The sequence below is a fragment of the Durotheca rogersii genome (assembly GCF_024521655.1).
Source record: "Durotheca rogersii strain YMJ 92031201 chromosome Unknown GGS23scaffold_10, whole genome shotgun sequence".
Lineage (NCBI taxonomy): Eukaryota > Fungi > Ascomycota > Sordariomycetes > Xylariales > Xylariaceae > Durotheca > Durotheca rogersii.
The window spans coordinates 761743-786854 of record NW_026251241.1 but is presented as its reverse complement, the minus strand read 5'-3'; the positions used below and the strand labels follow the sequence as shown (position 1 = coordinate 786854).

At 56.0% G+C, this 25112-nt stretch overlaps 6 protein-coding genes across 6 annotated transcripts; 5 read left to right on the top strand and 1 right to left on the bottom strand.

Moving 5' to 3' along the window:
* The first annotated feature begins 257 nt into the window (after positions 1 to 257).
* Positions 258 to 1653, top strand: GGS23DRAFT_56321 (pinin/SDK/memA/ protein conserved region-domain-containing protein). The gene is made up of 4 exons (XM_051516068.1): positions 258 to 450; positions 513 to 960; positions 1032 to 1100; positions 1154 to 1653. Exons 1-4 carry the CDS (start codon positions 434 to 436, stop codon positions 1493 to 1495), a joined length of 876 nt encoding a protein of 291 aa, XP_051371875.1. The 5' UTR covers positions 258 to 433; the 3' UTR covers positions 1496 to 1653.
* Positions 1654 to 2523: 870 nt separating this feature from the next.
* On the top strand, positions 2524 to 4219 carry GGS23DRAFT_56342 (epoxide hydrolase). The gene is made up of 3 exons (XM_051516085.1): positions 2524 to 2972; positions 3030 to 3254; positions 3442 to 4219. The coding sequence occupies exons 1-3, from the start codon at positions 2836 to 2838 to the stop codon at positions 4094 to 4096; spliced, it is 1017 nt and encodes a 338-aa protein (XP_051371874.1). The 5' UTR covers positions 2524 to 2835; the 3' UTR covers positions 4097 to 4219.
* A 2389-nt stretch (positions 4220 to 6608) lies between these two features.
* On the top strand, positions 6609 to 11150 carry GGS23DRAFT_56264 (phospholipid-translocating P-type ATPase). The gene is made up of 3 exons (XM_051516034.1): positions 6609 to 10027; positions 10148 to 10815; positions 10884 to 11150. The coding sequence occupies exons 1-3, from the start codon at positions 6866 to 6868 to the stop codon at positions 11059 to 11061; spliced, it is 4008 nt and encodes a 1335-aa protein (XP_051371873.1). The 5' UTR covers positions 6609 to 6865; the 3' UTR covers positions 11062 to 11150.
* A 2787-nt stretch (positions 11151 to 13937) lies between these two features.
* Positions 13938 to 16223, top strand: GGS23DRAFT_56123 (FAD/NAD(P)-binding domain-containing protein). The gene is made up of 3 exons (XM_051515931.1): positions 13938 to 14491; positions 14562 to 15866; positions 15950 to 16223. The coding sequence occupies exons 1-3, from the start codon at positions 14104 to 14106 to the stop codon at positions 16021 to 16023; spliced, it is 1767 nt and encodes a 588-aa protein (XP_051371872.1). The 5' UTR covers positions 13938 to 14103; the 3' UTR covers positions 16024 to 16223.
* A 690-nt stretch (positions 16224 to 16913) lies between these two features.
* On the bottom strand, positions 16914 to 19002 carry GGS23DRAFT_56108 (acyl-CoA N-acyltransferase). The gene is made up of 4 exons (XM_051515920.1): positions 18470 to 19002; positions 18201 to 18252; positions 17636 to 17875; positions 16914 to 17346 (listed from the first exon to the last, which is right to left on the bottom strand). Exons 1-4 carry the CDS (start codon positions 18529 to 18531, stop codon positions 17017 to 17019), a joined length of 684 nt encoding a protein of 227 aa, XP_051371871.1. The 5' UTR covers positions 18532 to 19002; the 3' UTR covers positions 16914 to 17016.
* Positions 19003 to 21280: 2278 nt separating this feature from the next.
* Positions 21281 to 23640, top strand: GGS23DRAFT_56052 (uncharacterized protein). Its single transcript, XM_051515894.1, has 3 exons — positions 21281 to 21887; positions 21942 to 22254; positions 22305 to 23640. The coding sequence occupies exons 1-3, from the start codon at positions 21426 to 21428 to the stop codon at positions 23150 to 23152; spliced, it is 1623 nt and encodes a 540-aa protein (XP_051371870.1). The 5' UTR covers positions 21281 to 21425; the 3' UTR covers positions 23153 to 23640.
* The last annotated feature ends 1472 nt before the right edge of the window (positions 23641 to 25112 follow it).

Sequence of the window (25112 nt, the reverse complement as noted above, 5' to 3'; positions counted from 1 at the left end):
TGTAGGTAACAGGGCACCTACCTTAGGTACCTAAGGTAGCCAATGCGGTACAACGAGTACGTTCGTACAAGGTAGGTACCTGACCCACCTACTTGCCTGTACCTACTCACTCTCCGTGGTAGGTATGCAGTTAGGTGGTAGGAAGGTACGGGATCTACGGTACCTCTTACTGGGTTTGGTGCTTGGCTGCTACTTTAAGGTACTACGTAGGTAGTAGCACACCTGCACCTGCCTTGGATGTCGCACTTTCGCGCTCCGACCCGCCGCCCATTCACCAGGCCGCCCTCAGCCTCGTGATAAACTCATCCTTCTTCAACCTGCCCACCACAACTCCCGCGGCAAGTATGGTATAGCTTAACCCGTCGCCCACCGTGGCAATATCGCTCCCGAATTTCGCATCCCCGAGATATTTGCCTAGCCAAGGCTCGACGTGATGTCAGCCAACGAGAGGTGAGACGGACATGCTCTCCATTCCGATTCTATTGGTTGCCGCTGGCTAATCATAGAAGCAGCTCCCTAAACGGTCGTAGCCAGGAGCGCGAGACCACCGCCGACGAGGACGGCGATCGGGGCAGCGCCCACAAGCGCAAGGCTTCGTCGCCCCCACAAGATAGGATCGAGCCTAGCCAGTCGCCAAAGAGGACCAGATTGGACGACGATGCCAAAAGCGAGAGCCCGTCTGCTCGAGCATTGCCGGCTCGGAATGCGCCTGACCCAGACCGCCGAGACAGCGCGCTGCAGGAGGAAAAGAGGCGCGGAAAGCGGTTATTCGGTGGTTTGCTAAGCACACTAAGTCAAACCACTTCTAGCTCTCAGCAGAAAAGACGCCAAGAAATTGAGCGACGACAGCAGGCAAAGGCTCATCAGCAGAAGGTCGAAGACGACAAGCAAAAAGAGGAGAAGCTGGCCAAGCTGAGAGGCGTACGCGAGGCCGAGCAGCTCAAGTTTGACGAGCGAGTCGTACGCCACCCCTGAATTCTTTCCCTACTTCTTTATCACGGCCAGTACCACGAAGCTGACCAGGTGGCCAGATGCAATCGAGACACTCGAATATGCTCGCGACAGCGCGTTTCTTGGAAACCAAGAGCACCCCTAAAATAGTGGGTGCACCTCCAAGGGTGAGCCGTGCAGTAGGGCTGACTTAGGATGGCAGTATTATTTACCCTGGGACCGTACGGACGCGCAAGAGAACACCATCAAGGGCAAGATGCGGCACGTCGAAGAAATTATCAGCAAAGAACTAGCCGAGTTCAAGGAACGCAGAGAGCAGAAGCTAAAGGCACTGGGCATCGCCGTGGTGCCCGAGCCACCTACGCCAATTCCTAAGGATACAGTGGGTAGCAAACCTGATAATGAGCGTCTTACTGACCATGCACATTCCGATCCTAATGACCGCCCCCCTTCACGTACACACAAACCCGGCCCTGAGAAAGAGCCTGACAGGGCAGACGATGCTATGATCGAGGAGGAGGTGGAGGACACGGTAATTTATTAATGTTTTCTACGTTCTCACATTGTTTTTTTAGTCTCTCTCTCTCTCTCTTTTTTTTCATCCTATTCTATTTTAGTCTACCTCTCCAGGGCAGGGGAGGCGGGCGAAACTACGAGTCTGTTGTGATATGAGACGGATATACGACTAAAGGGGGCATCGCCGTAAGTTTCGAGTTCTCGGAACTAATTCATCGTCAAACTGATAGTGAGTTCTCTATGTGCTTGGTAATCACTGCGATCGGGGATGAGCGGGTTTCCCAGGCGAGGCGATGATAATAATATGGTTTAACCGATCCTCATACCGGTGTGAGAGACTTGAGTCAGCTGCGCTGCTTCGCGTGTCCTTGGCGATCCTTTACGGGCCATCCGTGGATGCCGGCCTCCAACACCGCGGATAGCTTCTGAAGGGTCAAATCGCTATACGAGGGTGGGACTGCCCTGCGCGGCAATACCAGGCATGCGGGGCAGGTAGGATAACAAATCAATCCAAACTGTCGTCCTCTATGCGTCTCTGGATGGATTATATTACCATGTCGCGAAAGTGATGCCTCGGCAGCTGGTAAGCAGGCAGTCGTCTGGGCATGGCCGAGCCGAGGACCAGCGCCCTTGACGGCGTATTCTCCATGCCCTGGATTTGCATGGATAGACACCGATATACCCCGCAACAGAGCGAGTCCCCGTAAATCTTTGTCTCGAAGACGGATGCCGTAGGATGCCATTGGATGTCGGAACTCCTGACATTATCGACTCCCCGGTTCGCGTTAACAAAGCTGCCCGCATGAAATACTCGCGTCCGGTTTGGGCATCCAAGCCGCTAGACTCGCCTCACGTTAGGAAAGTAGGCCCGTCTCCGCTTGTTTACTACTTGCGTCCTGGGTCCCACAGGCCCATCGATTGGCGAACCCAGGCCCACGACAAGGAGAATCGCTACCGTCCGATCATTCGAGAGCTCCGACTGCTAGCTCCCGTCACGGCACGCATGCCTGGAGCATCATGGAGTAGCAGTAGGATACCTGTCCAATTAAGGCTCTGAGCCTAGGCCAGCCACTATCCCGGTCCTCGTTTACGTAGGCATGTAGGGAGGGTTACATGAAGCACATGTGCTGGGAGACTGCGTGAGAACCTCGGGGGATCTGCATCCCAACAGACGGCTAAGCTAGTTTGTGGGTATAAAAAGGATCTGGGTGCCCCGGCGCTTGCTGCCAACCACCCTTCCCTTACTTCTCATTGTTCTGTCAAAAGGGCGAGCGCGTGTTTTCAGGAGGAGGTAATTAGCTATCTCCATCATCTAGAGGCGCCACCGCATCATCCTACACAACAGACCCCGCCGGATAGGAAGCCAATATGTCGGTAGACGCGTTGGTCCCCAACGACCCTCGAGTCGAGGACAAGTTCACCTCTTTTGGGGACATCAGATACCACTACATGCTGGCCAAACCGGCAGGCAAGCCGGCCGCCACCGTTCTCCTCATCCATGGTTGGTTCGTACCCCGACACGCCATCTAGTTGGAGCAGAAATGGCTGAACTATGACGGCAGGCCGGACCTCGGCATGGGATGGCGATACCAGGTTCCCTACCTCTTGTCCCTGAACTTGCAGGTTATCGTCCCAGACATGTTGGGATATGGGCAGACTTCCGCCCCGGACGCTGTCGAGGAGTATACTATGAAGAAGATCAGCGCCCACATGGTCGGCATCGTTAAAGAGAACACCGATCAGCCCATCATCCTCGGCGGCCACGACTGGGGCGGGTTCTTCGTCTGGTCAGTACCTCCCTGCTTCCGCCCTCTGCGCCATCAAGTTGTTGATCACCTCCCTTATTCGACCCCCCTTTTTTCATTTCTGCCCAACCGGCCCAAGCGGACTCTCGGCAACCATAAACAGACCCGGCCGCCGGACTCGGAAACGCTCGGGATAGTTGACGTGCGCTAACCCCTTTACCTATGATAGGCGCATGGCGAGGTGGTATCCGGAAATCATCCGGGGCGTTTTCAGCCTCTGCGTGCCTTACTGGCCGCCATCGCCAGTCAAGGTTTCGCTGGAGGAAGCGGTGCAGCGGATGCCCAACTTCCGATACCAGCTCCAGCTCGCGAGCCCGGTGGCGGAGAACATCGTCAACAAGTCGCCGGAGAGCCTGCGCGGTTTCATCAACGGCGCGTTCGGCGGCGTCACGGCGGACGGCAAACCCATGTTCAGCACCCAGATCGGCGTCATCGAGGAGAACGTGGAGAAGATCCTGCCGTCCAAGCTCATCGACCAGAAGATCGCCGACTTCTACGTGCAGGAGTACTCGCGGAACGGGCTGCACGGGCCGTGTAACTGGTATCGCACACGCGACCTCAACGGCGAGGACGACTTGGAGCTCGCGAAGGACCCGTCATTCCAGTTCAAGATACCGGCCATGTTGGTAATGGCCGGGCGCGACCAGGCGCTGCCGCCGCACCTCGCCGAGGGCCAGGACAAGTACTTCGCGGCCGGGTTGAAATCCGAGCTGATCCCCGAGAGCAACCACTGGGTCCAGGTTACCTTCCCCAAAGAGGTCAACGACTATATCGGGGATTTCGTTGAGACGGTGCTAGGAGAGGAGCTCAAAGCCGCGCTGTGAACCTCTGGGCTCGGACCCGACGGCGAGCCGGCGAGGTGGGAAACGATGGTGCATCAGCTAGGAGGTGATTAGTTACCATCCGCATATGCTTATATATGTAGGACTTCTCACCACCACGACGAAAATGAACAAAATGAGGGGCTTTTTTTATATAAAAAAATAACGCCTTGCTACATATACCCTCCCTCGCTCTCACACGTTCGCTCTCTGCCTAGCCTCTTTTAAGTGTAGGCAGAATTAGACCAGCTACCGATCAGGCAGAGACGTAGAGGCTGACGATATTAGCTTGGTGCTGCTGCTCGATAGAGTCTGGTTATTGTGCGACGCGTAATGGTCAACGGACTCAGCCTCCAAATGTAACCCGGCGGGATTCCTGGGGGAGATTGTATGCGCACACACCTGTGCAAGTAGCATGTATAGGTGACCGATGATAGGCAGGCGTCGACAGGACGGCGGAAGAATTCATAGCCATTGAACGAAGATCCTCTCCGAGACAAAAACTACCCGAGCGGGATTCACGTCCTGATTCCGCGCCGTTGATAGGCGCGCAACAGGTCGGGGCTGCGACCACAACGCCACAGCAGAAAACATCGTCACCCCCTGAATAGATGCATTTTTAAACACGAAGACGAAGGGGATATCTACCTACCTACCTACCTCCCTCATCATGCGTCATTACACAAGACATACAGGTAGGTACCTCGGCCGAAATGCGTTGGGTATAGCGCATGCTACGCCGGAGACAAGGTACCTAGGTATGCCTGCTATGCACGCCCGAGCATCCGGAGTCGTTCGTTCCTCCACTGCATCCTTGGCAGATCTCAGCATCTCAAGCGTACGCATGTACGCAGACGCATCAGGCATGGCTTCGCGAGAGAGAGAGTCTGCGAGCTATGTGCCTGAAACAGCGAGCATTCTGCAGAGCGTATCCCTCTCGACGAGCGCGACATGGCAGGTCGTAGAAGCAGCCACAGGAATAGAGAAGCAGTCATAGGGGGCGAGATGGGAGGTCAGTTGGACAAGTCCAATGTGGCCGAGACGTTTCGCGTCGGGTGAGGAGGTTAGGAGAGGTACCTATGAAGTAAGAGGCGTTAGGTTAGCAATCAGATCCTGTGCGCACACTTACTTGCCTGTAATGCGTACCTGATAGGAGAGGTACCTACATGAGGACCTCAGGCAGGCAGGTACTTTTGACGGAGCGGGGAGGCTTCGTACCTAGGTACCTATGTTTAGGTAAGTACGGAAATACGCACATGGAATGCGACCTGTCGAACGCTTCTCTTCTGTATGAGTATTACCTAGGTGCAATACGGAGTCTTCGCGCCCCGCTCATCGAGACCCTTGCCAGGTGGCTAGCCACACTGGCATTTTCTGTCAGTCGGCTTTAGGTACCTACCTAGGCAATACCTACCTAAATAGCTGGTCTAGGCTAAGATCCCCGTCGTGGCTGGCACCAGGAAGGGCCCTTAATTGGTTCGTTGGTGCTCTGCCCGTCCGTTCGACTTCCTGGTCCCCACGCCCCCTTTCCCAACGCCCTCATGGGCTGTCGTGGAGCGGCCACTGGCTGGTCGAAGTGAAGGGCCCTTCGTTGGCTCTACGCATTAGGCACGGCTAAACCACCTGCTACACTACCAAACCTGCGCAGTAGGCAACACGTAACAGAGAATCTAATGCTAATATACCTGGCTTCGTGGACTACCTAGGTATATAGGCAGGTAGGGGTACAAGGACTTACCACCTTAAGAGGTAGGTTGGGTACCTATAGTAGGTGGCCATGGACCTTATAGAGGTAGGTATGTTAGGTACTTAGAGGCGGCGGCTTCACCAGGCTTCAGCAGGGTGTTCTATAGGAGGTGGGCATTTGCCCAGAGACGTATCTCGCTAGAGGAGGCGCAGGTAGTCCGTCTATCGTATAAGAAAGGTTAGGTGCCTGGCCTCCCAGCCGTGGTTGCGCTCCAGCATATGAGTACATGTTCTTTTCGTATTTCTTCGCGTACCGGAAGCATGCATGTACCTCAGGTATCTTAGGTACCTACGTGAGGCACCGCCCGCCGTACTAGCAGCCGCGTGCTGTTGCTGCTGCCGGGTCGAAGGTGGGCTATGCGAGAAAAAGATACAGTCGTACGCGAACACAAGGAGTCTGCAGACCCGCCCATAATGATATTGACTTGGGCTTGGGCGTCCTTGGAAATGCTACCCTTCTGCATTTCTACGTTTCGACCTGCCGGGACCAAAAGAAACTGGATTGACTCCATTCCGCATCGCCTTACGTCGTAACCACGATAGCCCCAACCGTCAGCATCCACACACACACACTCTCTCTCTCTCTCGATTTCTCTTCCTCCCTATCCTTCCTTGCTCTTCTCCTCGCAAACCTACTCGTTCGCTCACTCGTCTTTTGCGCCTCCCTTCCCTCCCATCGCCGTCCGGGATTTCTTTCATCACCGGCCCTGGCCCGGTCGTTGGTCCCCCCCCCTTCCCGTCGTCTATGAGCTGAGCCATTTCATATTGCACAAACCTTTGCTCCTACTCCTCCTCCTGTCACTACTGCTACGCCGTACAGCGCACCAGGGACGACCCAAAACACCATCCTCATCCTTCGGTCCCGTAGCGAAGAAACCCTCCTCTTGATCATTGCGAACGAAGCCTCTAGCCTTGGATCGACGAATGCAATTGTAAATTGAGTCGCTTCCCCACCGATACCCCCTTCATTGGACGCCCGCATGTCTACGCTCCTTCTCTTTCTATAACCTCTATTCCCTTCGCGACATGGCTGGAAGGCCGCCTCCCGGCGGGCCCTCAAATCCCGGAGACGACCTCCTCCTCGATCTCGACGACCAAGCTCCCTATGGCGCACATAGGCCCGTGAACGATGATCCTACCTCCCGTCCCTCCGTGTCCTATGACGACTTCGTGGGTGGAAGCCAGACGACCCATCCTACCGCCAAAAATCCACCACCAGGAGCCGGCATCTCCGGTCCTCGACCGCCGTACCTCGTCGATTCTGATAGGCAGTACAGCCAGACTTCCGGTCTGGACAACTATCAGAGGTACGCAGATGACTTCGACGATTACCCCGATGACGGCCAATCATACTACCAACACGGGGGGAACGCGGGCGGCGACTCGGCGGGTCGTGCCAATGCGCGGAGCCGCAACAGTGTGCTCGGGTTGGGCGGCGGCTTCTTAGGGAGAGCTAAGAGCATGCTCGGGATGGGGCAGAAAGGCTATTCGGAGATGGATCTACCTTTGACGGAGCCTAGCCATGGGCAGGTGGATTCGAGCCGCGAGCAGCAGCCCAAGCAAAACAAGAAATTCGAGTTGAAGAACTTCAGGTTTGGCTTCGGTAGAGGCAAGCCGGACCCCTCGACCCTCGGCCCCCGAATCATCTTCTTGAACAACCCCCCGGCGAATTCCGCAAACAAATACATCGATAACCACGTCTCTACCGCCAAATACAACATCGCCACCTTCCTGCCTAAGTTCATCGTCGAGCAGTTCTCTAAGTTTGCCAACCTTTTCTTCTTATTCACCGCGGCGCTACAACAAATCCCGAATCTATCCCCGACGAACCGCTACACCACTATCGGTCCTCTCATCGTCGTGCTGCTGGTATCCGCAGGCAAGGAACTAGTCGAGGATTACAGGAGGAAGCAAGCCGACAGTTCCCTCAACAACTCGAAGGCGAGGGTCTTGCGGGGGTCCACCTTCGAGGAAACGAAATGGATCAACGTGGCGGTGGGCGACATCGTGAGGGTCCAGTCGGAAGAACCCTTCCCGGCCGACATCGTCTTGCTGGCAAGCTCCGAACCCGAGGGCCTGTGCTATATCGAGACCGCTAACCTCGATGGCGAGACGAACCTGAAGATTAAGCAGGCCTTGCCCGAGACGTCTACCATGGTCAGTCCGGCGGAGCTGAGTAGACTAGGGGGCAGGGTCCGATCCGAGCAGCCCAATAGTAGTTTGTATACGTACGAGGCGACCCTCACGATGCAGGCTGGTGGAGGTGAGAAGGAACTGCCTCTCAACCCGGAACAGCTGTTGTTGCGTGGCGCCACCCTTAGGAATACTCCATGGATTCACGGGATAGTGGTCTTCACCGGTCACGAGACGAAGCTGATGCGTAACGCGACCGCCACTCCCATCAAGCGGACCAAGGTCGAACGGCAGCTAAACATACTAGTTCTCGCACTGGTCGGCATACTGCTGGTTCTCAGCGTCGTATGTACTGTGGGGGAATTGGTTTTCCGGTCGGTTCGGTCAGACACGATTCCTTACCTCATGCTAGAGGATCTCGGCTCGGCCAATCTGGTGGTGCAGGCGATATTCAAAGACCTCGTCACGTACTGGGTCTTGTTCTCGTCGTTGGTCCCCATCTCGCTCTTCGTGACTGTCGAGATGGTCAAGTACTGGCATGGCATACTAATTAACGATGACCTGGATATCTACTACGACAAGACAGACACGCCGGCGAACTGTCGGACCTCGAGCTTGGTCGAAGAATTGGGCATGGTCGGCTTCGTATTTTCGGATAAGACCGGGACATTGACTTGCAATATGATGGAGTTCAAGCAATGCACGATTAGCGGGATACAGTATGCGGACGAGGTCCCGGAGGATCGGAGAGCTACCGTTCAGGATGGCGTGGAAGTCGGCATCCACGACTTCAAGCGATTGAACGAGAATAAGAAATCGGATGCGAGCGCCGAGGCGATTCACCACTTCTTGGCCCTTCTCGCCACCTGCCACACCGTGATTCCCGAACGGGAAGAAGAGAAGGGGGGTAAGATAAAGTACCAGGCCGCGTCGCCCGACGAAGGCGCTCTAGTTCAGGGCGCTGTGACCATGGGATATACGTTCGTCGCCCGCAAGCCACGATCGGTCATTATCGAGGTCGAAGGCAAGGAGTACGAATACGAGCTTCTGGCGGTTTGCGAGTTCAATTCCACGAGGAAGCGAATGTCCGCGATATATCGATGCCCCGATGGGAAGATTCGAGTGTACTGCAAGGGTGCAGATACTGTTATCCTCGAGCGCCTGAACGAGGACAACCCCCATGTCGAGCAAACTCTGGTACACCTCGAGGAGTATGCGTCTGAGGGTCTGCGTACTCTCTGCCTGGCGATGCGCGAAGTGCCCGAGCAAGAGTTTCAAGAGTGGAATAGTATTTTCGAGAAGGCCCAGACTACCGTCGGCGGTAACCGGTCCGAGGAGTTGGACAAGGCGGCAGAGCTCATCGAACACGACTTTTACTTGCTCGGCGCAACTGCCATCGAGGACCGCCTCCAGGATGGCGTGCCCGAGACTATTCACACACTGCAGCAAGCGAATATCAAGGTGTGGGTTTTGACCGGAGATCGACAAGAAACGGCCATCAACATCGGCATGAGCTCTAAGCTGCTAAGCGAAGACATGATGCTTCTGATCATCAACGAAGAGGACGCTGCAGCGACCCGCGACAACATCCAGAAGAAGCTCGACGCGATCCGGAACAACGCGGAAGGGTCCGTCGAGATGGACACGCTAGCTCTCGTCATTGATGGTAAATCCCTTACCTACGCCTTGGAGCCAGAAATGGAGAAGATCTTCTACGACTTGGCAGTGATGTGCAAGGCGGTCATCTGTTGCCGTGTCTCGCCGCTGCAGAAGGCCTTGGTGGTAAAGATGGTGAAGAAATTTTCGCCCGAGATTCTCCTCGCCATTGGCGACGGAGCCAACGATGTCTCTATGATCCAGGCCGCCCATATCGGCGTCGGTATTTCGGGCGTGGAGGGTCTCCAGGCGGCTCGATCCGCCGATATCTCGATCGCCCAGTTCCGATTCCTCCGCAAGCTTACTCTCGTCCATGGCGCCTGGAGCTACCACCGTATCAGTAAAACGATTCTCTTCTCGTTTTATAAGAATATCACTCTCTATATGACGCAATTCTGGGTAAGGTTTTACCCTTCCCCCAGCTGGGGCCTCTTGTTATGCTTAACCCCCCAGCGCGCGCTCTTGACCTGGCACTCCTAACCTACGATGGCCACGACCGCGATGCTAATATGCAAGTAGTACACATTCCAAAACGTATTCTCCGGCGCGATCATTTACGAATCTTGGACACTATCCTTCTACAATGTCTTTTACACCGTGCTACCGCCTCTCGTCATGGGTATCTTGGATCAGTTCATCTCGGCACGGCTGCTTGACCGATATCCGCAGCTCTACACCCTGGGACAGAAGAACCAGTTCTTCAAGATCGGCACTTTCTCCGCATGGATCGCGAACGCTGTCTACCACTCGATCATCCTGTACATCTTCGCCGAGCTCATCTGGTACAGCGATCTCAAGCTGGTCGACGGCACGATGGCAGGCCACTGGGTTTGGGGTACGGCGCTGTATGCGTCTACCCTGGCCACCGTTCTCGGGAAGGCTGCCCTGGTAACCAGTAATTGGACGAAGTACCACGTCATGGCCATCCCGGGCAGTATGGTTATCTGGTACGTGTTCGTCGTCGTCTACGGGTTGGTCGCTCCCAGGCTCGGGTTCTCCCAGGAATACGACGGGCTGGTACCCAAGCTCTTCTCCAATCCCGTCTTCTGGCTTCAGACTGTGGCCCTACCCATCCTATGCCTCCTTCGAGACATCGCATGGAAGTACTCCAAGAGAATGTACTACCCGCAGACATATCACCACATACAGGAGATCCAGAAGTACAACATTCAGGATTACCGTCCGAGGTAAGTTTCCCCAGCCGTGATACCACATAGCCATCCCACGTTTGCGATAGCTAACAAAAGGGGTACAGGATGGAGCAGTTCCAGAAGGCGATCCGAAAGGTCCGCCAGGTACAGCGGATGCGGAAGCAACGCGGCTACGCTTTCTCGCAAGCGGACGAAAGCCAGACGCGGGTGATAAATGCTTACGATACAACGAGACACAGGGGAAGATACGGCGAGATGCCGGCGTCGACACCGGGCAGGTAGTTTATAGGGGGTAGGCCCCGGCTATTGATCGCGGTCAGGCGACATGATTACCACGAATCTCAAATCTTGGTCGTGATAGGTAGCGTTGTAAAAGAAATAGATCAGCAAGGGCTGCTGGTGATGAGTTAGGCGTTTTCTTTTTTTCATTCTTCCCTTGGGGGTGCCGTCGATCGCACTAATGTCCGCGGTCCTACTAAACGATGGCCCTGCGGCTCAGAACCTGGCAGGGCAAAGCCTACTTTACCTGTATATCTGTAGGGGGTCACGAATATGCACGTGTACATTGACTAATTGGGCATTTCGCGTTCCCATCAGCCCGAGGAGGAACTGGGAAGAAGTGGAGATGAATGGGGGGACTCGCTCAACATGTTGTTGTTAGATGTTCAGCAACCCGAGCTACCTGGGTTCGCTCTGCTTAGCCTATTGTCATTGAAGAAGTCGTGGCAACGTCGTGCTGCTCCTCCGGGCAGCCAATAAAACGGGATCGTATCGGAGTAGTGGGAGCGCGACCGGGCAAGTCTCCATTCCATCCACCCATCGTTGCCCCACGCCAGCTAGCTCCCTTGATCCATTCTGCATTCTGCCCCTCTCCGTCTTCTTCGCCAGCCTTCCCTTGCTAGCTGCACAGCGAACTGGAGCAGAACCGCAATCTCTACGGCGCGTTGGTTCGCTAGCTAGCGCTCCCTCGTACCAGCTGCCGCATCGACGCCTTTAATCCGACTCGGCGCTATAGCGCAGACAGGTAGGTAGCTCTCAAGCTGCATCACCTACGCGCGAGCGACGGGGGGAAACAGGGCCAAATTAGGTTTCCCGGACCCTCCGTCTCTCGCTCACTCCCCCCTCTTCCCACTACATACCTATCTATATACACCCGGGGAGAGACAGACAGACAGACAGAGAGATATTGAACTGACTTACTTGCCCGAGGCGAGTCTAGGCACATAGACAAAAAAGGAAAGAAAGAAAAGAGAATGGCAGCGACGGTGGTGGCCAAGCGCTTCAGCCTGGTGTTCTACGCGCCGCCGGGGGCGGTGGCGGCGTGCAAGGCGGCCATCTTCGCCGCGGGCGCGGGGCGGTACCCGGGGCCGGGGAACTACACGGAGTAAGTAGGTTTGTTCGCGCGCTCGGCCTCCCCTCCCCCTGTCCTCCTCCTTCTTTTCTCTCTCGCCCCGGCTGACGCGCGCACGCGCGCAGGTGCTGCTGGTCGACGGCGGGGACGGGCCAGTTCCGGCCCGGCGACGCGGCGAGGCCGCACATCGGCACGGTCGGCGCGCTCGAGGAGACGCCCGAGGTGCGCGTCGAGACGCTGTGCGTCGGCGAGGAGGTCGTGCGGGAGGTGGTCTCGGCGCTCAAGGGGTACGTTTTGCCGGTCTACCTACCTTGTCGCCTTTGCTTTTTTTTTTTTTTTCCCTCTTCTCGTTCTCCGCGCACGCGCGCGCGCATATGCTTGTCTCTCCCCCGCTGACGGCGGTCCCGCCGCCCCAGGGCCCATCCGTACGAGGAGCCCGCCTACCACGTCATCAAACTGGAGGACTACTGAGCTGGTGGGGTGTGCTCACGACTTGCGAGCTTTATGTCTCAGCGGTGATGGTTTCTGCCCGTGCCTTACCGTTGGAGATCCGGTTATGGGAGGGGCGGGGTGAGCTAGGTATTTCGTACGTGGGCAGGATATGTTAGGTAGTTTTATCCGAATGGCTTCTCCGAATGTCCTATATTTATATGTATGTCTCATCATTGAAATACTATCGCAACATATATCCCCGTTTCAGCAAGGTCATTAGGTACATGTAGTGGCGGATAAGGGGGTGTGGGCTTGATTTACCTAGGATGTGGACCTAGAAGTGAGGTGAATTCTTAGGATACCCATACAACTCTTACTAGGTATCTATACCTAGCCCTTGAGCACATCCGGGAATCCCAAAGCTCTAAAGCTCTGCGCGGCAGGCTTATCGAATGGTAAGCGAGCTGCTGAATGCATCCTCTTCTGCCCAACACGTGCCGCGAAGAAAATGGAGTGCGTCATTGGATTGTTATCAGCGCATGTAGCGAATGGCTGATGGGGAGGCATGCATGTGCAACTGCGGGGTGGAGACCATGCGCGATAAGGAATATCAGCAAGATTTCTGGGCGAAAACGGAGGAGAGCTTTGCTACCGATGTGGAGAGAGAGAGAGAAAATGAGAGAGAGGTAAAGAAGGGAGAAGAGGAAGCTAGTTGTATCGACTGGCGTAGGCCGTCTGATAAAAACCCAGCACTACGCAGCAAGACAGGACAGAAAAAAGACTTTTCTACTCCCGAGCTCCTGGGTCCCGTTTGGCATGCCGGTACTAGCACAGCTGGAGAGGGCCCTGGCACTGGCACGGACTCTGCGCTGGACCCACAAGCGGCGTCGGACCCTAACGTCACCCAAACGAAGCTAGGTTTAGGTACCGTACCTTCGGTGGGCAATCCACGGGGGGGGGAGGCAGGTAGCAGTACTTTGCTGGACGGGTAAGACGAAGAAGAAGAGGTTTTCAAAAGAAAAAGGAAGGGGGAAATTTAAAAAAAAAAAAATTTAGAAATAAAAAAAAAAAATAAAAAAAGAGAGAGGGAAGGGGGGAGGGAAGAAAAAAGAGATGAAAAAAAAAAGGCACAGCGAGAGGAATGGAAAATAAGAGAAATAAAAACGAGACGAACGAGAAAAAAAAAAGGACAGAGCGTGACTAACTAGAGCTGCTTGGCCATCCCAACTCGACGCACTCCGGCCTGCTTGACCTGATCCACCAACAAAATTCACCCAAAAAAATCCTCATTTCTTTTTTTTCGACGTGCATGTCAATCCGCTGGACCGACGAGTCCTGGCTCCCCTCCTTGTGCGCAGCATCCTCGTCGATCCTTTAAATACCTGGGCGCTGCTGCGCGACAGAGTCAATTTCCCTCCCCTCCCCTCCCACCACTCTCTCTGCTCACCCGCACCTCCCCTTCCCTCCCCTCCCTTCTCCCCCCCCTCGCTCGCGTCCGCCGCCTCGCCGATAGCAGCTCTGCTGCCGCCGGATACGATTCGATGGCTTCGTCCTCGCGGGCCTTGGCCCGACTCGCCGGCCCGTCCGGACGGCTGCCCGCGCATGCGCATGCGCCTGCGCCGGCCATCAGCTTTAGCACCATCCCGCGCCCCCGACAATCCATAAACGCCCTCAACCCCGTCCTCCGGACCGTGTCGTCCGGGCCAGGGCTGCCCTCCTCCCGCTATACGGCGAGACGGTTTGCCGATGCCTCCCCGCGGCCGACCCGGAAGCCCCGCCGGATACGGACTACCATCAAGTGGTTATGGCGCGCTACCTACCTGTCCATCCTGGCTGGCTGCGGCCTCGTTATCTACGATGGCTACTTAGACCGGCATCCCGACGAGCAATTCGTTCCCGATCCTAACAAGAAGACGCTGGTGATATTGGGTGAGCCACCATTGCTGGGCGCTCGCCTCTCAGGATTCCTCCACCCTCGCTAACTGCTTCGCTATCGTAGGCACCGGCTGGGGCTCTATCGCTCTGCTCAAGAAGCTGGACACCGCCAACTACAATGTCATCGTCATCTCGCCGCGCAACTACTTCCTCTTCACCCCCCTGCTGCCGTCGTGCACCACCGGAAACATCGAGCACCGGTCCATCATGGAGCCCGTGCGCCAGATCCTGCGCCACAAGCGAGCCGCCGTCAAGTTCTACGAAGCCGAGGCCACCCACATCGACGTCGACAAGAAGGTCGTGAAAATCACCGACAACAGCGACATCAAGGGCAGGGTCCACGAGACCGAGGTCCCCTACGACATGCTCGTCATCGGCGTCGGCGCCGAGAACGCCACCTTCGGCATCCCCGGCGTCCGCGAGCACAGCTGCTTCCTCAAGGAGATCCGCGACGCCCAGGCGATCCGCACCAAGATCATGGATTGCGTCGAGACCGCCGCCTTCAAGGACCAGGAGCCGGAGGAGGTCGACCGCCTGCTCCACATGGTCGTCGTCGGCGGCGGCCCCACCGGCGTCGAGTTCGCCGGGGAGCTGCGAGATTTCTTCGACGAGGATATCCAGAAGCTGATCCCCGAGATCGCCCCGCGGTTCAGGGTGACGCTCATCGAGGCCCTGCCCAACGTGCTGCCCATGTTCAGCAAGCAGCTCATCGACTACACCGAGAGCACCTTCAAGGAGGAGCACATCACGATCATGACCAAGACGATGGTTAAGAAGGTGACCGATAGGACGGTCGAAGCCGAAGTCACCGGTCCCGACGGCAAGAAGTCGCTCGTCACCATCCCGTTCGGCCTGCTCGTGTGGGCCACCGGCAACACGGTGCGCCCGGTCGTCCGGGACCTCACGGCCCAGATCGCGGCGCAGAAGGACTCGAGGCGGGGCCTCGCCGTGAACGAGTACCTCGTCGTGCAGGGCACGCGGGACGTCTGGGCGGTGGGCGACTGCGCCGTGGCCGGGTACGCGCCGACGGCGCAGGTGGCCTCCCAGGAGGGCGCCTTCCTCGCGCGGCTGTTCAACAACATGGCCAAGACCGAGGCGCTCGAGCAGGAGATCCGCGACCTCAGCTCCGGCCTGAACCTCAAGCCCGGCGACACCGCGGCCGAGACCCAGGAGATCGAGGACCTCGAGCGGCAGCTGCGCCGCCTCAGGGACATCAAGCCCTTCTACTACTCCCACCAGGGCAGCCTGGCCTACATCGGCAGCGAGAAGGCCGTCGCCGACGTCGCCTGGCTCAACGGCAACGTCGCCTCCGGCGGCAAGCTCACCTACTACTTCTGGAGAAGCGCGTACCTGAGCATGTGCTTCAGCAGTACGTCTACCCGCTTACCAACTTCCCCCTTCCCCCCATCTTTGAAGCGCACGACGCTAACGCGATCTCGTTCTTATTTACAGCACGTAACCGGGTTCTCGTAGCCCTCGATTGGGTCAAGGCCAAGGTCTACGGGCGGGACGTTTCTCGGGAGTAGACGCCATCAAAACTACCATATTACTACCTACCTAATTCGTGATACCGGGACGGCATCCGACCGCCTTGGCCAATTAACTACTCATCTACTCTTTTTTTTACTCTTGTATCCTCCTCTCGTTGAGTGCAGTGTACCTTTTTTCTTTTTCCCCCCTCGGTTTGTTTCATTGTCGTCGAGTTGTAAGAGACGTTCTAGACGGGACATGCCTATAGAAAGCGGGTAGGGAAAAGCGGCGGGAAATCTGGCCGGCAATGCGGTGGGAGCGTTCGTGGACACGCGGGATAGACAATCCACCTATACATCGACCTACCTACCTCTACCAATATAGACCTGCGATGGAGGGGGAGATTCTCGGAACCACGTCAGCCCAGATCGGGGGTTTCTTCTTCCTCGCGGGTGTTACTCTGGGAAGTCCTGTAGCTGGCAGCGGTCCCGCTCGTATGCGTAATAAGCAGTTCCCACGTCCCCCACCCTAAAGGAACCAAGATAAGGTAGATGGGAACAGCTAGATAAATATCTCATCCAAGATCGAGCTTGGTGGTTACGTGCCATCACGGTCAGCCAGACGCCGCCACGCCGGTCGTATCGTTGAGATAAGAGAGTAGACAACGCAACGCGTGAACAGTGCATTCCGGGCTGGACTGGGGGGTCGGATTGAGGTACGTCGACGGGTATATTGCCTGAGCGAGGACGAGAGCATTGTGTCTACAGAGATCGAGAACCGGGGCTCCATTTGCCTTAAAACGCACGGCCGAGGTTGAAACGATCGGCGCAGCTCTCCCCTCATTATAGGTATTTTACACGTGCCGACAAGACCGGGACAGGTCTCACACCAGCTATAATCTGGCCCAGCCCACCAATCGACAGTCCAGGTTCAAAGGGCATGAGTGTGTGTACGTACGCACGCGTGTATATATTGCGTGTAATATATGCACACACGCATATATATGTCTATCTCTCTCTCTCTCTCTGTGTGTGTGTATGTGTGTGGGATTAATTTGTCTGCGGGCCCGCATTGGGCTCCCTGACCATGGTATAAAGCGTGATGGCCGTTCCGTTATCGTCGCACTCGAGCTTTTGTGCGAACCGGAAGCCGAGACGGCCGTATATCTGCATGTTGGGCTTGTCCCGGCTGGATTCGAGGTAGCAGTTCATCGCCTCGGCGTCAGCTCGGTCGGTCACGGCCTTCATCATGAGCCGCGCGATCCCCTTGCCCTGCGCCTTGGGCCGAACTACCATGATATTCAAGAAATAGTAGCCCCTCGGGTCAGTCCAGACAGCAGACTGCACCTTGGCTTGGGCGTCTTTCCATATGTAGTAACGCTAGACGGGGGGAATGTGGGTTAGCGGCCTCTTTTCCGGGAGCATCTAAGCCTTGAGATTGAAGATGTCGGGCACCCGAGCCTTGGCTCCGCGTCGCACAGCTGATACAAGGGGTGAAACGAGCCATGTGTAAAGGGGGCGAGGCGGGAAGGGGTTTCCCCCATCTCAGCATCATGACTCCCCTACCAGCCGTGGTGGTATTGGGGTAACCGTAGCGTGTAGCCAAGTCGGCAATAAAAGGCTTGTTTCTCTCTCCTATGCCTTCGTGGTTGGCCGAAGACCGACTCACCTTGACGTTGAGGCCGCCCCGGCCATAGTAGAGGTTCATTCCGACCTGGTTGATCCACAGACGCCAGCTTTCTAGCCAATCGTTCCAGTCCTGCGGCTGGCCTGCCCTGTGAGGTTTCAACCAACACGCAACGCCGAGCACCTCGTCGCTACCCTGCTCCTTAGCAACATGGTAGATGCCGTTGCGTATGCCCCATCGGCATCGGATGGCGAGGGATACCGCGTTACGCTGGGCATTGAACTGGCAAGTAGTGTGGTTAGTAGGTATGTCGTGTTACACAGAGACCGCCGCCGTCCAGCTCGAGCCGAGGCCGCAGAGACGAACCAATCAGCCGACGATGGCCATTATTATAGGGAGGGGGGCGCTCGCGTGTGTGTCACGGTTACGGGTTGGTTGGCTGGGTGGTATGCCGAATATTAAAACATACGAAGTTCTTATGGACCTGCTGCATCTCTTCATTCTCCGGGCCCTTGAAACGGTCCTTGGCATCGGCGCAGACGTGAGATTACAGGCAAATCGCAACAACGCGCAAAATCTTGCAGAAGAGCAGAATATGGCTACGTACCGTGGACTTGTCGAAGACCCAGTTGTTGTAAGGGTCGTCGGCAAAGGCCTGTCTTACGAGTAGGGATTCCCGGTTAGCTGGAGTGGCAGAAGAGGGCTGACGGAGACGGCGCGGAGGTACAGACTCGGCCGTCGTCTCCCGGCCACGACATATATGTACTCATAGGTAGGTATGCATGTGTAACAAACCGTATCGAGAATCCGGCCGCATCGATTGCGAGGGGACTGCGAGGCAGGAATACAGCACGAGAGGCACACGCGCACACTTACTGTATTGCGGATACGGCGCCTGGAATGTCGGCCTCGGTCATGGGGGAGACGATGATAGCCATGACGACGACGATCCGATTGGGCGAAATCTCCCGAGTCTGGGGCGGAGAGGACGAGGAGTAGCGTTCGTTTTCGATAGTCGGCGCGAGGAGATCCAGTACTACTTGCAGACGCTACCATTCCTACATTCCCCAGTACGTGAGGTAGTAGTATGTATGCGGGTAGCTGGCTCGGGGAGACTGGGCCGGCTGGAGAAGAGGAGATTGGCCTAAGAGCTCGTCTCCCTCAGATAGTCGGGCAAGTTGGGCGGCGGTGCTGCGGAGAGGCGACGCGACCTGGGGTTGACGGGCGAGGTTGGATTCTCGGCAACGTTGCCGTTTTCTTCGGGGGGAGGAAGAGAGAGAGAGAGAGAGGGAGGGAGGGGGGAAGAGAGGACACGAGGATGTAGGTACCTACGTACTACATAAGCTATTACCGGCTACTTCCAACCTGCTTCGGCTCCCGATAGCCTACAGGTACATGTCTCAGGCACCGCGGATAGGAGGTAGGTAGGTATGTAGAGAGAGGTAGGTGCATATTGTCTGTCCCGCCGAGGCCGTCTCTCGCGGTTCCCCTGAGTGGTGGCCCGGGGAAAGGCCGGGTGCGATGTCAGCATGACGCCCAGTACGTGGTACTCAGGCCTCCAGGAGAGGAAGGAGTCCCACTCCCCGTATCCCACTGCTTATCCCGCTCCTTCTTCTAAGGCGACTCATGCGGGTCGTGCCCCCCCTTTCGACGTTCTGGATTTCGACGGCGACGACAGCCCGACGCCAATTGGCTGTGCTGCCCATCTTAACTTCGAGTTCCCACTGTTGGGGAGGGGAGGTGACGTCTTGCTGCTCTTCTACCGCTGCCGCCGACATGGCGGGTGTCAAACCTGCCCCGGGCCGTTCAGGGCCGCCAATCTCTCCCCATCGACCGACACATGCTTGCAGGCATGCAAGCGGGCATGCAAGCAATCGACGGCCGTCCGGACCAGCGAGCGGAGATCGGCGGCAGGCTATACGACAGCTGTTATAACGGCCAGACGCGAATCTGCATTCGTCTTCCTGCCGTCGGCCCGGAGCTTACGACGGCTTTGCTCACCTTGACGCCGAGCTGTTTAGCGTGCCTTGGCCCTCCAACGCCCTCTGCTAATTACACCCCCGGGCTAGGGCAGCGTACGAGTAGTCGCCTAGAGTTTACTGCCCCTGAGCTCGTGTGCATGTATGAGTTGGTGGGCTGCTATCGAGATAGCTTGGCCCTACCAGGTGGTATGAGGGAGACTGGGCTTCTCCTTTTCCTTTTCCCCCTAACGTACACCTCCCACACACACCCACCCCCTCCTCCTCACACACACTCTCTCGCGTACACACGCACACGCACACGCACACACACACACATACACACATACACACATACAACACACACACACACGCACACACGCACACACCCTACATATACGCACCCCGTCGTCCCTCTTTACCGTCTCCAAATTGTGCCCTGGATGTAATTGCACCGTAACCCTGCTAGCTTGAAGGTATCCCCGTCTAGCCGTTAGAGGGCGCCAGCTCGTCGTGGGCGGCTCAAAGGACGCTAGACTGCCGCGTTGCCGACCGCGAAAGCAGCCGATACCTGATTGCATGGTGGTGTGGAATACTCATATGTAGGCAGAGCCCGTGCGAGATGCGAGGCAAGACGCCGATCCGGTATCAAGTTGGGCGCCGCTGGTCGAAACCCCTGGCTTGAAACCTGGCGGTCCCCGCAAGCCGCCCCTGTCTGAGACGGGACGCCCTGGTCGTCTTCGTCACAATACCAACCAAGCCCGTGGCCTGCTCGCTATCGTCTCCCTTTTCTTCTACACCCCTAACCCCTACGGGTATGCCTGCGTCCTGACTGCTCTCGCGCACCTGGGCTTCATTCGATTGCCGTCGTCAAAGGATACGCGTCGCTGTCCTCCGACACCCTCTATAGCCGCCTTTCTTGCCACCGGCATGTCGAGGCTCAAACAAGAAGCGACTCGTAAATTTGTATAGGTTGACGTTCGCGCGTGGCTATTCGTCTATGAGTACAGTAGCTTGGTGCCCCGTCCCGGGTCTTAGGGGCTTCTACGCGCGGCCGATACTCTCGTACCCTCCTGCTCGTCTGAATGGCTTCGTCTTGTAGATCATACCTCCAAGACCGTCCTTGTGCCTCGCTAAGCTCAATCGAGATAGGTAGGGGCCGACAATGGCATTCACTTGCAATGTGACGGCAAGTCGAAAACCGCGATGCCCTCCCCGCTCTCGCCGTTCTGCTGGCATTGTGGGGACCCAGGGAGAATGAACTGGTCTGCGGCCTCGTCTGCAATGCCTGCCTCTAGACGCAGTAGGTGCGTATATATGTAGGTACATATGCATGTACACATACCTCTGCTAACTCTGCAACTGGGCACGCGTTGAAGAACCGTGTTCGAGCAAGGGTCGATGGGGGTCGTCGAAAGAGGGCCACCCATTCCGTCCTTGAGACGCCTTGTACTGGGGCTAAGGTCTCTCGGACCTCACCAGGCGGGCAGACCTTGCCGAATTTGAGACGCCTTCTCGAATTTCTTTCTGTTCCCGTTGCTCAGTACCCTCAACCTCGTAGGCTCTTCTTCCCTCTCTCTCCCGCTCTCTTTTCCTCCTCTCCCCCCCTTCGCTCTCTCTACTCACTAAGGCAGGCCTTATTGTCATTCGATTTTTCAACTCCCCCTGGCTTGGGAATTTTGTTCTGTTTTCGTTTCCTTCGATCTCTTGTTATCTATTCTCCCCCATTGAACGTATCTCGAACGGTTCAAAATAATATCACCAGTCATTCGTTCGCGCGCCTTCCCACCTGCCGGTCATGTCATAGTGGAAATCGAAGTTGGTGCTTAAATGCAGAGCATTCTAGTGCGCCAGGACAGTTCGCGAGTGATAATATGCCGCCATCATACGAGAGGCGACGGTCCCCGAATACCCGATCATGGACGAGATCACCACAAATGGATCGACGGTCAACATTAGCGTCGCGCGAGAATTCGGAACAAAGCGATGATAGCGGCGATTCTTTCCGCGTCAGGAGCTTACACAAGAAACGGGGTGATGCCAATTTTGTCAGGCGGCAAATCGACGATGACGGTCCGGACGATAGGCTTGGACTCGTCGGAGATCGGGATAGCGAAAGCGACGCGGACAGCTTCGATGGGTCGGACGGCTTTGACGATAGCGAGATCGATGAATACATTCCCGACCGAATCATAATACCGACATCGACGAGCTCTTCTAGATCTATCCTTACTTTGACGGCGCTACCTCCGAGTCAAGCTACTAATGGGCCGGAGAGCATAAATAGTCCATCATTACGACGGCCATCTCCCTCCCCAACCCCCCCGGCCTTGCTGGTATGCTCATATACTGATATAGTGTGGAGGTATTTTGGACTAATCGACTCACAGGCCCCTGTCGATCCGGTCAATCCAGGTCTCATCCTTCTACCCTCGACCGTGTTGAGAGAGGGGGCTGGGCCAGATACCACCATACTGCCGTCTATCAATACGGAGGTTTTATCGACTTCGACGCCGGCATCTTCTCAGCTACAGACAGCGACCACCTCGGCAATAGGCCAAACCCCCAGCAGCGAATTTAGTATGGACGACGATGACAATGACGGCATTTGGGTTAAATGGCGGGTGGAAGGTGACAGGGACCTGCCCGGACGGCAGCTAGATCCCACAGCGGAACATGTTCTCATTGCCGTCGGGTCAATAGGTAGATGGGACCTCGATTCGCAATCAAAACAGGTGACTAATGTGATCTAGGCGCCTTCATCCTATTCTGCTTCATTTCTTGGATCATCTACAGGGTTTTCAAGAGATCCAGAGGCCAGAGCTTCGGCGGTCCTAGTGGCATGGGGTTCATCGATAAATTCCCCTGGAAGCGGAAGGGGCCGGTGGAGGGCACCTGGAACGGTACCCCGGTGCGCGGGGCCAACGAGGCGCCTCCTATATATGAGAAGGGCGAGTACGGCACCATGCCGGCCTACTACGCCCCGGGTGGCGTCGCTCGCCCAATCGCCCGGAATTCCGAGGCGGGGACACTCCCGCAACCACTAAATGTCAACCCGGTACACCTCGGTATCGCCGATCACTACGAAGCAGGCAATGCCAATGCCAACTTAACGATGAGATCTCAGGCGCCCGACCCTTACTACAACCAATCTGATGTTGCTCAACAGCCGCCGGAAGCGTATCTCCCGGCGAGACGGTCGAACCGAACCAGCGAAATATCGTCGATCTCTTCCGGGTTTGGCGATGGCGATATTATCGTACCCCAGAATCTAAGCATGTCCATGCCCATGCCCGCACCCGTTCCGCTGGCAGATAGTGCGGGCGGCGCAGATGGTCCGGAGAAGCCGGCTCCTAGAGATTCCTGGGTGAGTCGGGACGGGGACCGGAGACAGAGTAGGAGGGAGAGCAGGAGGGAAACGATCTACACGACGACGAGCGAGGATCGTCCAGCCCGATTTCGCTCTATAGGAAGCTGGGTAAATCAGCAGGCGGGACGAGCAAAGAGGGCGCGCTCTCGAGCGCGGGAGCGTGGTGAGGTGCCGGTCATGCCGGCGATCCCGGGCGAGTTGAGCATGACCCGATCCACCATGTACCGGTGACAAAAGAGGGCTACCATGCCACGTAATATTACAAGACAGAAAAAAAGACATAAACTTTCCCACAGGAGAATTCGCTTTTAGCCCTACGCTTACTTTTCCATCCCCACGAGGGAGTCTTTTTTCTTTTAAGCTAGCCAGGCTCGGACGTGGAGTCGTGATGCGCAGCGGTGCGACAGTTTACCTTGGGAGGAGCACGCCCGTCGCGGCTCATCCTCACGCCAGCCAATCTCTGTTACATATGCGTTGTATGTGTACATATACTATATAACCTTACCTATCTACCTACGTACGCTGCAGTCGTATCCTCGAGCGGAACGCCGTGCCTTGCCCAGGTGTACCGGTCGGAATTCCGTTCTCTGACATTCGATATACCATGTATTTTTCTTTTCCCTTTTCATATACTGGGGCTGGAGGATATAGAGGGAAAGCGGCGGAGCTAGAGATAGGGGGCAGATGATATTAATACCGTGACGGGACTTTCTCCCTCATTTCTGGATGCTAGGCGTACTTGGATCCACAGGGTCTACACGCACGTGCATTAGGACGAATCGAGGTGGTTCTTTACCGTACAGATAGAAAGGCAGGTATGCATCCATATATGCTTGTCTGGCTGTGGAATCTGGAAAAGGGGGGTGGGAACGCGCGTTGATGATGAAGCTCTGGTTCGGCGAGGCCATGATTTACGTAACCGGGTGGTGAAACTACCTAAGCCGAGCCGACTCGGTCTCTCTCCAGCCAGCATAGCAAGTAATCAGGTGGGATTCGTATCTACCTACCAGCCTACCTAAGGTATATACTAAGCTCGCCGTTCTCGGTGCCTCATAATAGGTAAGATCGCATATGTAAATAGGGGATATCTCACGCCCTTATATATCACATCTTCTATGTTAGGTTAGGAGGTTAGAAGGTACCTAACCTTAGGTGCTTACCTAGGTACCTCTACCTGTAGGAGGTAGGTGCCCGTGCAGGTACCTAAGGCGAGCGCCTGCAATTAAAGCCTATAGGCGGACTCATAGCCCTGAGCTGCAAATGAGGCATGTAAAAAGACGATGGGAGTACCCTCAGGTAGGCACCTCGTACCTTAGGTACCCTGCCCACATAGATACCTTACCACGTGCACATAAGAACTAGAAGGCACCTATCTTGAGTGGGCAGGTGTACCTGCCTAGGCAGGTAGGTACATGTGGGTATATGTGGGTACATATTGGTACATAGGTGAGCCTCGTGGCGTACCCCGGGCGTTCCCACTCCGAAGTCCTTGCGCCCCCCCCCCCTTCAAGCTGTGGGCTGTGGGCTGTGGGCGTTGTGGGCGTGGAGCGACGATGAGATGGACGGGGCGAAGAGACAAACAGGCACATGATGACAATGAGACCTCTTCCACCTTCGTTTCTCCTCTGCCGGTTTACATTTATGTGCTAATTCGCATATATATATTTTTTTTCGTCTCAACTTCTACCTGCCCGCGCACCCTCATACATACTTATCTATCCCTATACCTACTACCCATGTATACTTTGCGATCCATATTAGCTACGCGTTGCTGACGGGGATGAAAATAGTACCCGTCGACGATCCAGCCAGCCTTCTTGTCATCGTCCGCCTTACGTACCTAGCTGCGTATGTATGTACGGTCCTTACGAGTCTGGCGGCTCTTGGCGTGCCCTCGATTGTAGTTCTTTTTCGCGACTCGCTCAGCCTCACTGCTGGATCCTCCTCGCCAACGTCGCCCGCTGTGCAGTCCCGCGCTTAGTTCGGTGCTGTCGTCACCCTCGTCCCCTGCCTTTACCCACAGCGTACGTATGTGAAGTCGGCTGCGCAGCAAATCCCGGCGCATTTAATCGCCTTTCTTCCGTCTCGATACATTTTACCTGTCCTATGCTTTGTTCATCCCAACCCCTTCCGCCGAACCGAATTGCCTTCTTCTGAACCACCCGTTTCGGCAACAGGCTGCGCTAGGCAA

Excerpts from the sequence above, each read along its gene's own strand:
- GGS23DRAFT_56052 (XM_051515894.1), top strand. The coding sequence starts at position 21,426 with ATGCCGCCATCATACGAGAGGCGACGGTCCCCGAATACCCGATCATGG. Across the intron at positions 21,888-21,941 it reads CAACCCCCCCGGCCTTGCTG|GCCCCTGTCGATCCGGTCAA; the intron begins GTATGCTCATAT and ends ATCGACTCACAG. Across the intron at positions 22,255-22,304 it reads CATTGCCGTCGGGTCAATAG|GCGCCTTCATCCTATTCTGC; the intron begins GTAGATGGGACC and ends AATGTGATCTAG.
- GGS23DRAFT_56123 (XM_051515931.1), top strand. The coding sequence starts at position 14,104 with ATGGCTTCGTCCTCGCGGGCCTTGGCCCGACTCGCCGGCCCGTCCGGA. Across the intron at positions 14,492-14,561 it reads GAAGACGCTGGTGATATTGG|GCACCGGCTGGGGCTCTATC; the intron begins GTGAGCCACCAT and ends TCGCTATCGTAG. Across the intron at positions 15,867-15,949 it reads CCTGAGCATGTGCTTCAGCA|CACGTAACCGGGTTCTCGTA; the intron begins GTACGTCTACCC and ends TCTTATTTACAG.
- GGS23DRAFT_56108 (XM_051515920.1), bottom strand. The coding sequence starts at position 18,531 with ATGGCTATCATCGTCTCCCCCATGACCGAGGCCGACATTCCAGGCGCC. Across the intron at positions 18,253-18,469 it reads GGCGCCGTATCCGCAATACA|ACAGGCCTTTGCCGACGACC; the intron begins GTAAGTGTGCGC and ends CCTACTCGTAAG. Across the intron at positions 17,347-17,635 it reads GGGGCGGCCTCAACGTCAAG|CGTTACTACATATGGAAAGA; the intron begins GTGAGTCGGTCT and ends CCCCCCGTCTAG.
- GGS23DRAFT_56342 (XM_051516085.1), top strand. The coding sequence starts at position 2,836 with ATGTCGGTAGACGCGTTGGTCCCCAACGACCCTCGAGTCGAGGACAAG. Across the intron at positions 2,973-3,029 it reads GTTCTCCTCATCCATGGTTG|GCCGGACCTCGGCATGGGAT; the intron begins GTTCGTACCCCG and ends CTATGACGGCAG. Across the intron at positions 3,255-3,441 it reads TGGGGCGGGTTCTTCGTCTG|GCGCATGGCGAGGTGGTATC; the intron begins GTCAGTACCTCC and ends TACCTATGATAG.
- GGS23DRAFT_56321 (XM_051516068.1), top strand. Across the intron at positions 961-1,031 it reads TCAAGTTTGACGAGCGAGTC|ATGCAATCGAGACACTCGAA; the intron begins GTACGCCACCCC and ends CCAGGTGGCCAG. Across the intron at positions 1,101-1,153 it reads CCAAGAGCACCCCTAAAATA|TATTATTTACCCTGGGACCG; the intron begins GTGGGTGCACCT and ends TTAGGATGGCAG.
- GGS23DRAFT_56264 (XM_051516034.1), top strand. The coding sequence starts at position 6,866 with ATGGCTGGAAGGCCGCCTCCCGGCGGGCCCTCAAATCCCGGAGACGAC. Across the intron at positions 10,028-10,147 it reads TCTATATGACGCAATTCTGG|TACACATTCCAAAACGTATT; the intron begins GTAAGGTTTTAC and ends ATATGCAAGTAG. Across the intron at positions 10,816-10,883 it reads ATTCAGGATTACCGTCCGAG|GATGGAGCAGTTCCAGAAGG; the intron begins GTAAGTTTCCCC and ends AAAGGGGTACAG.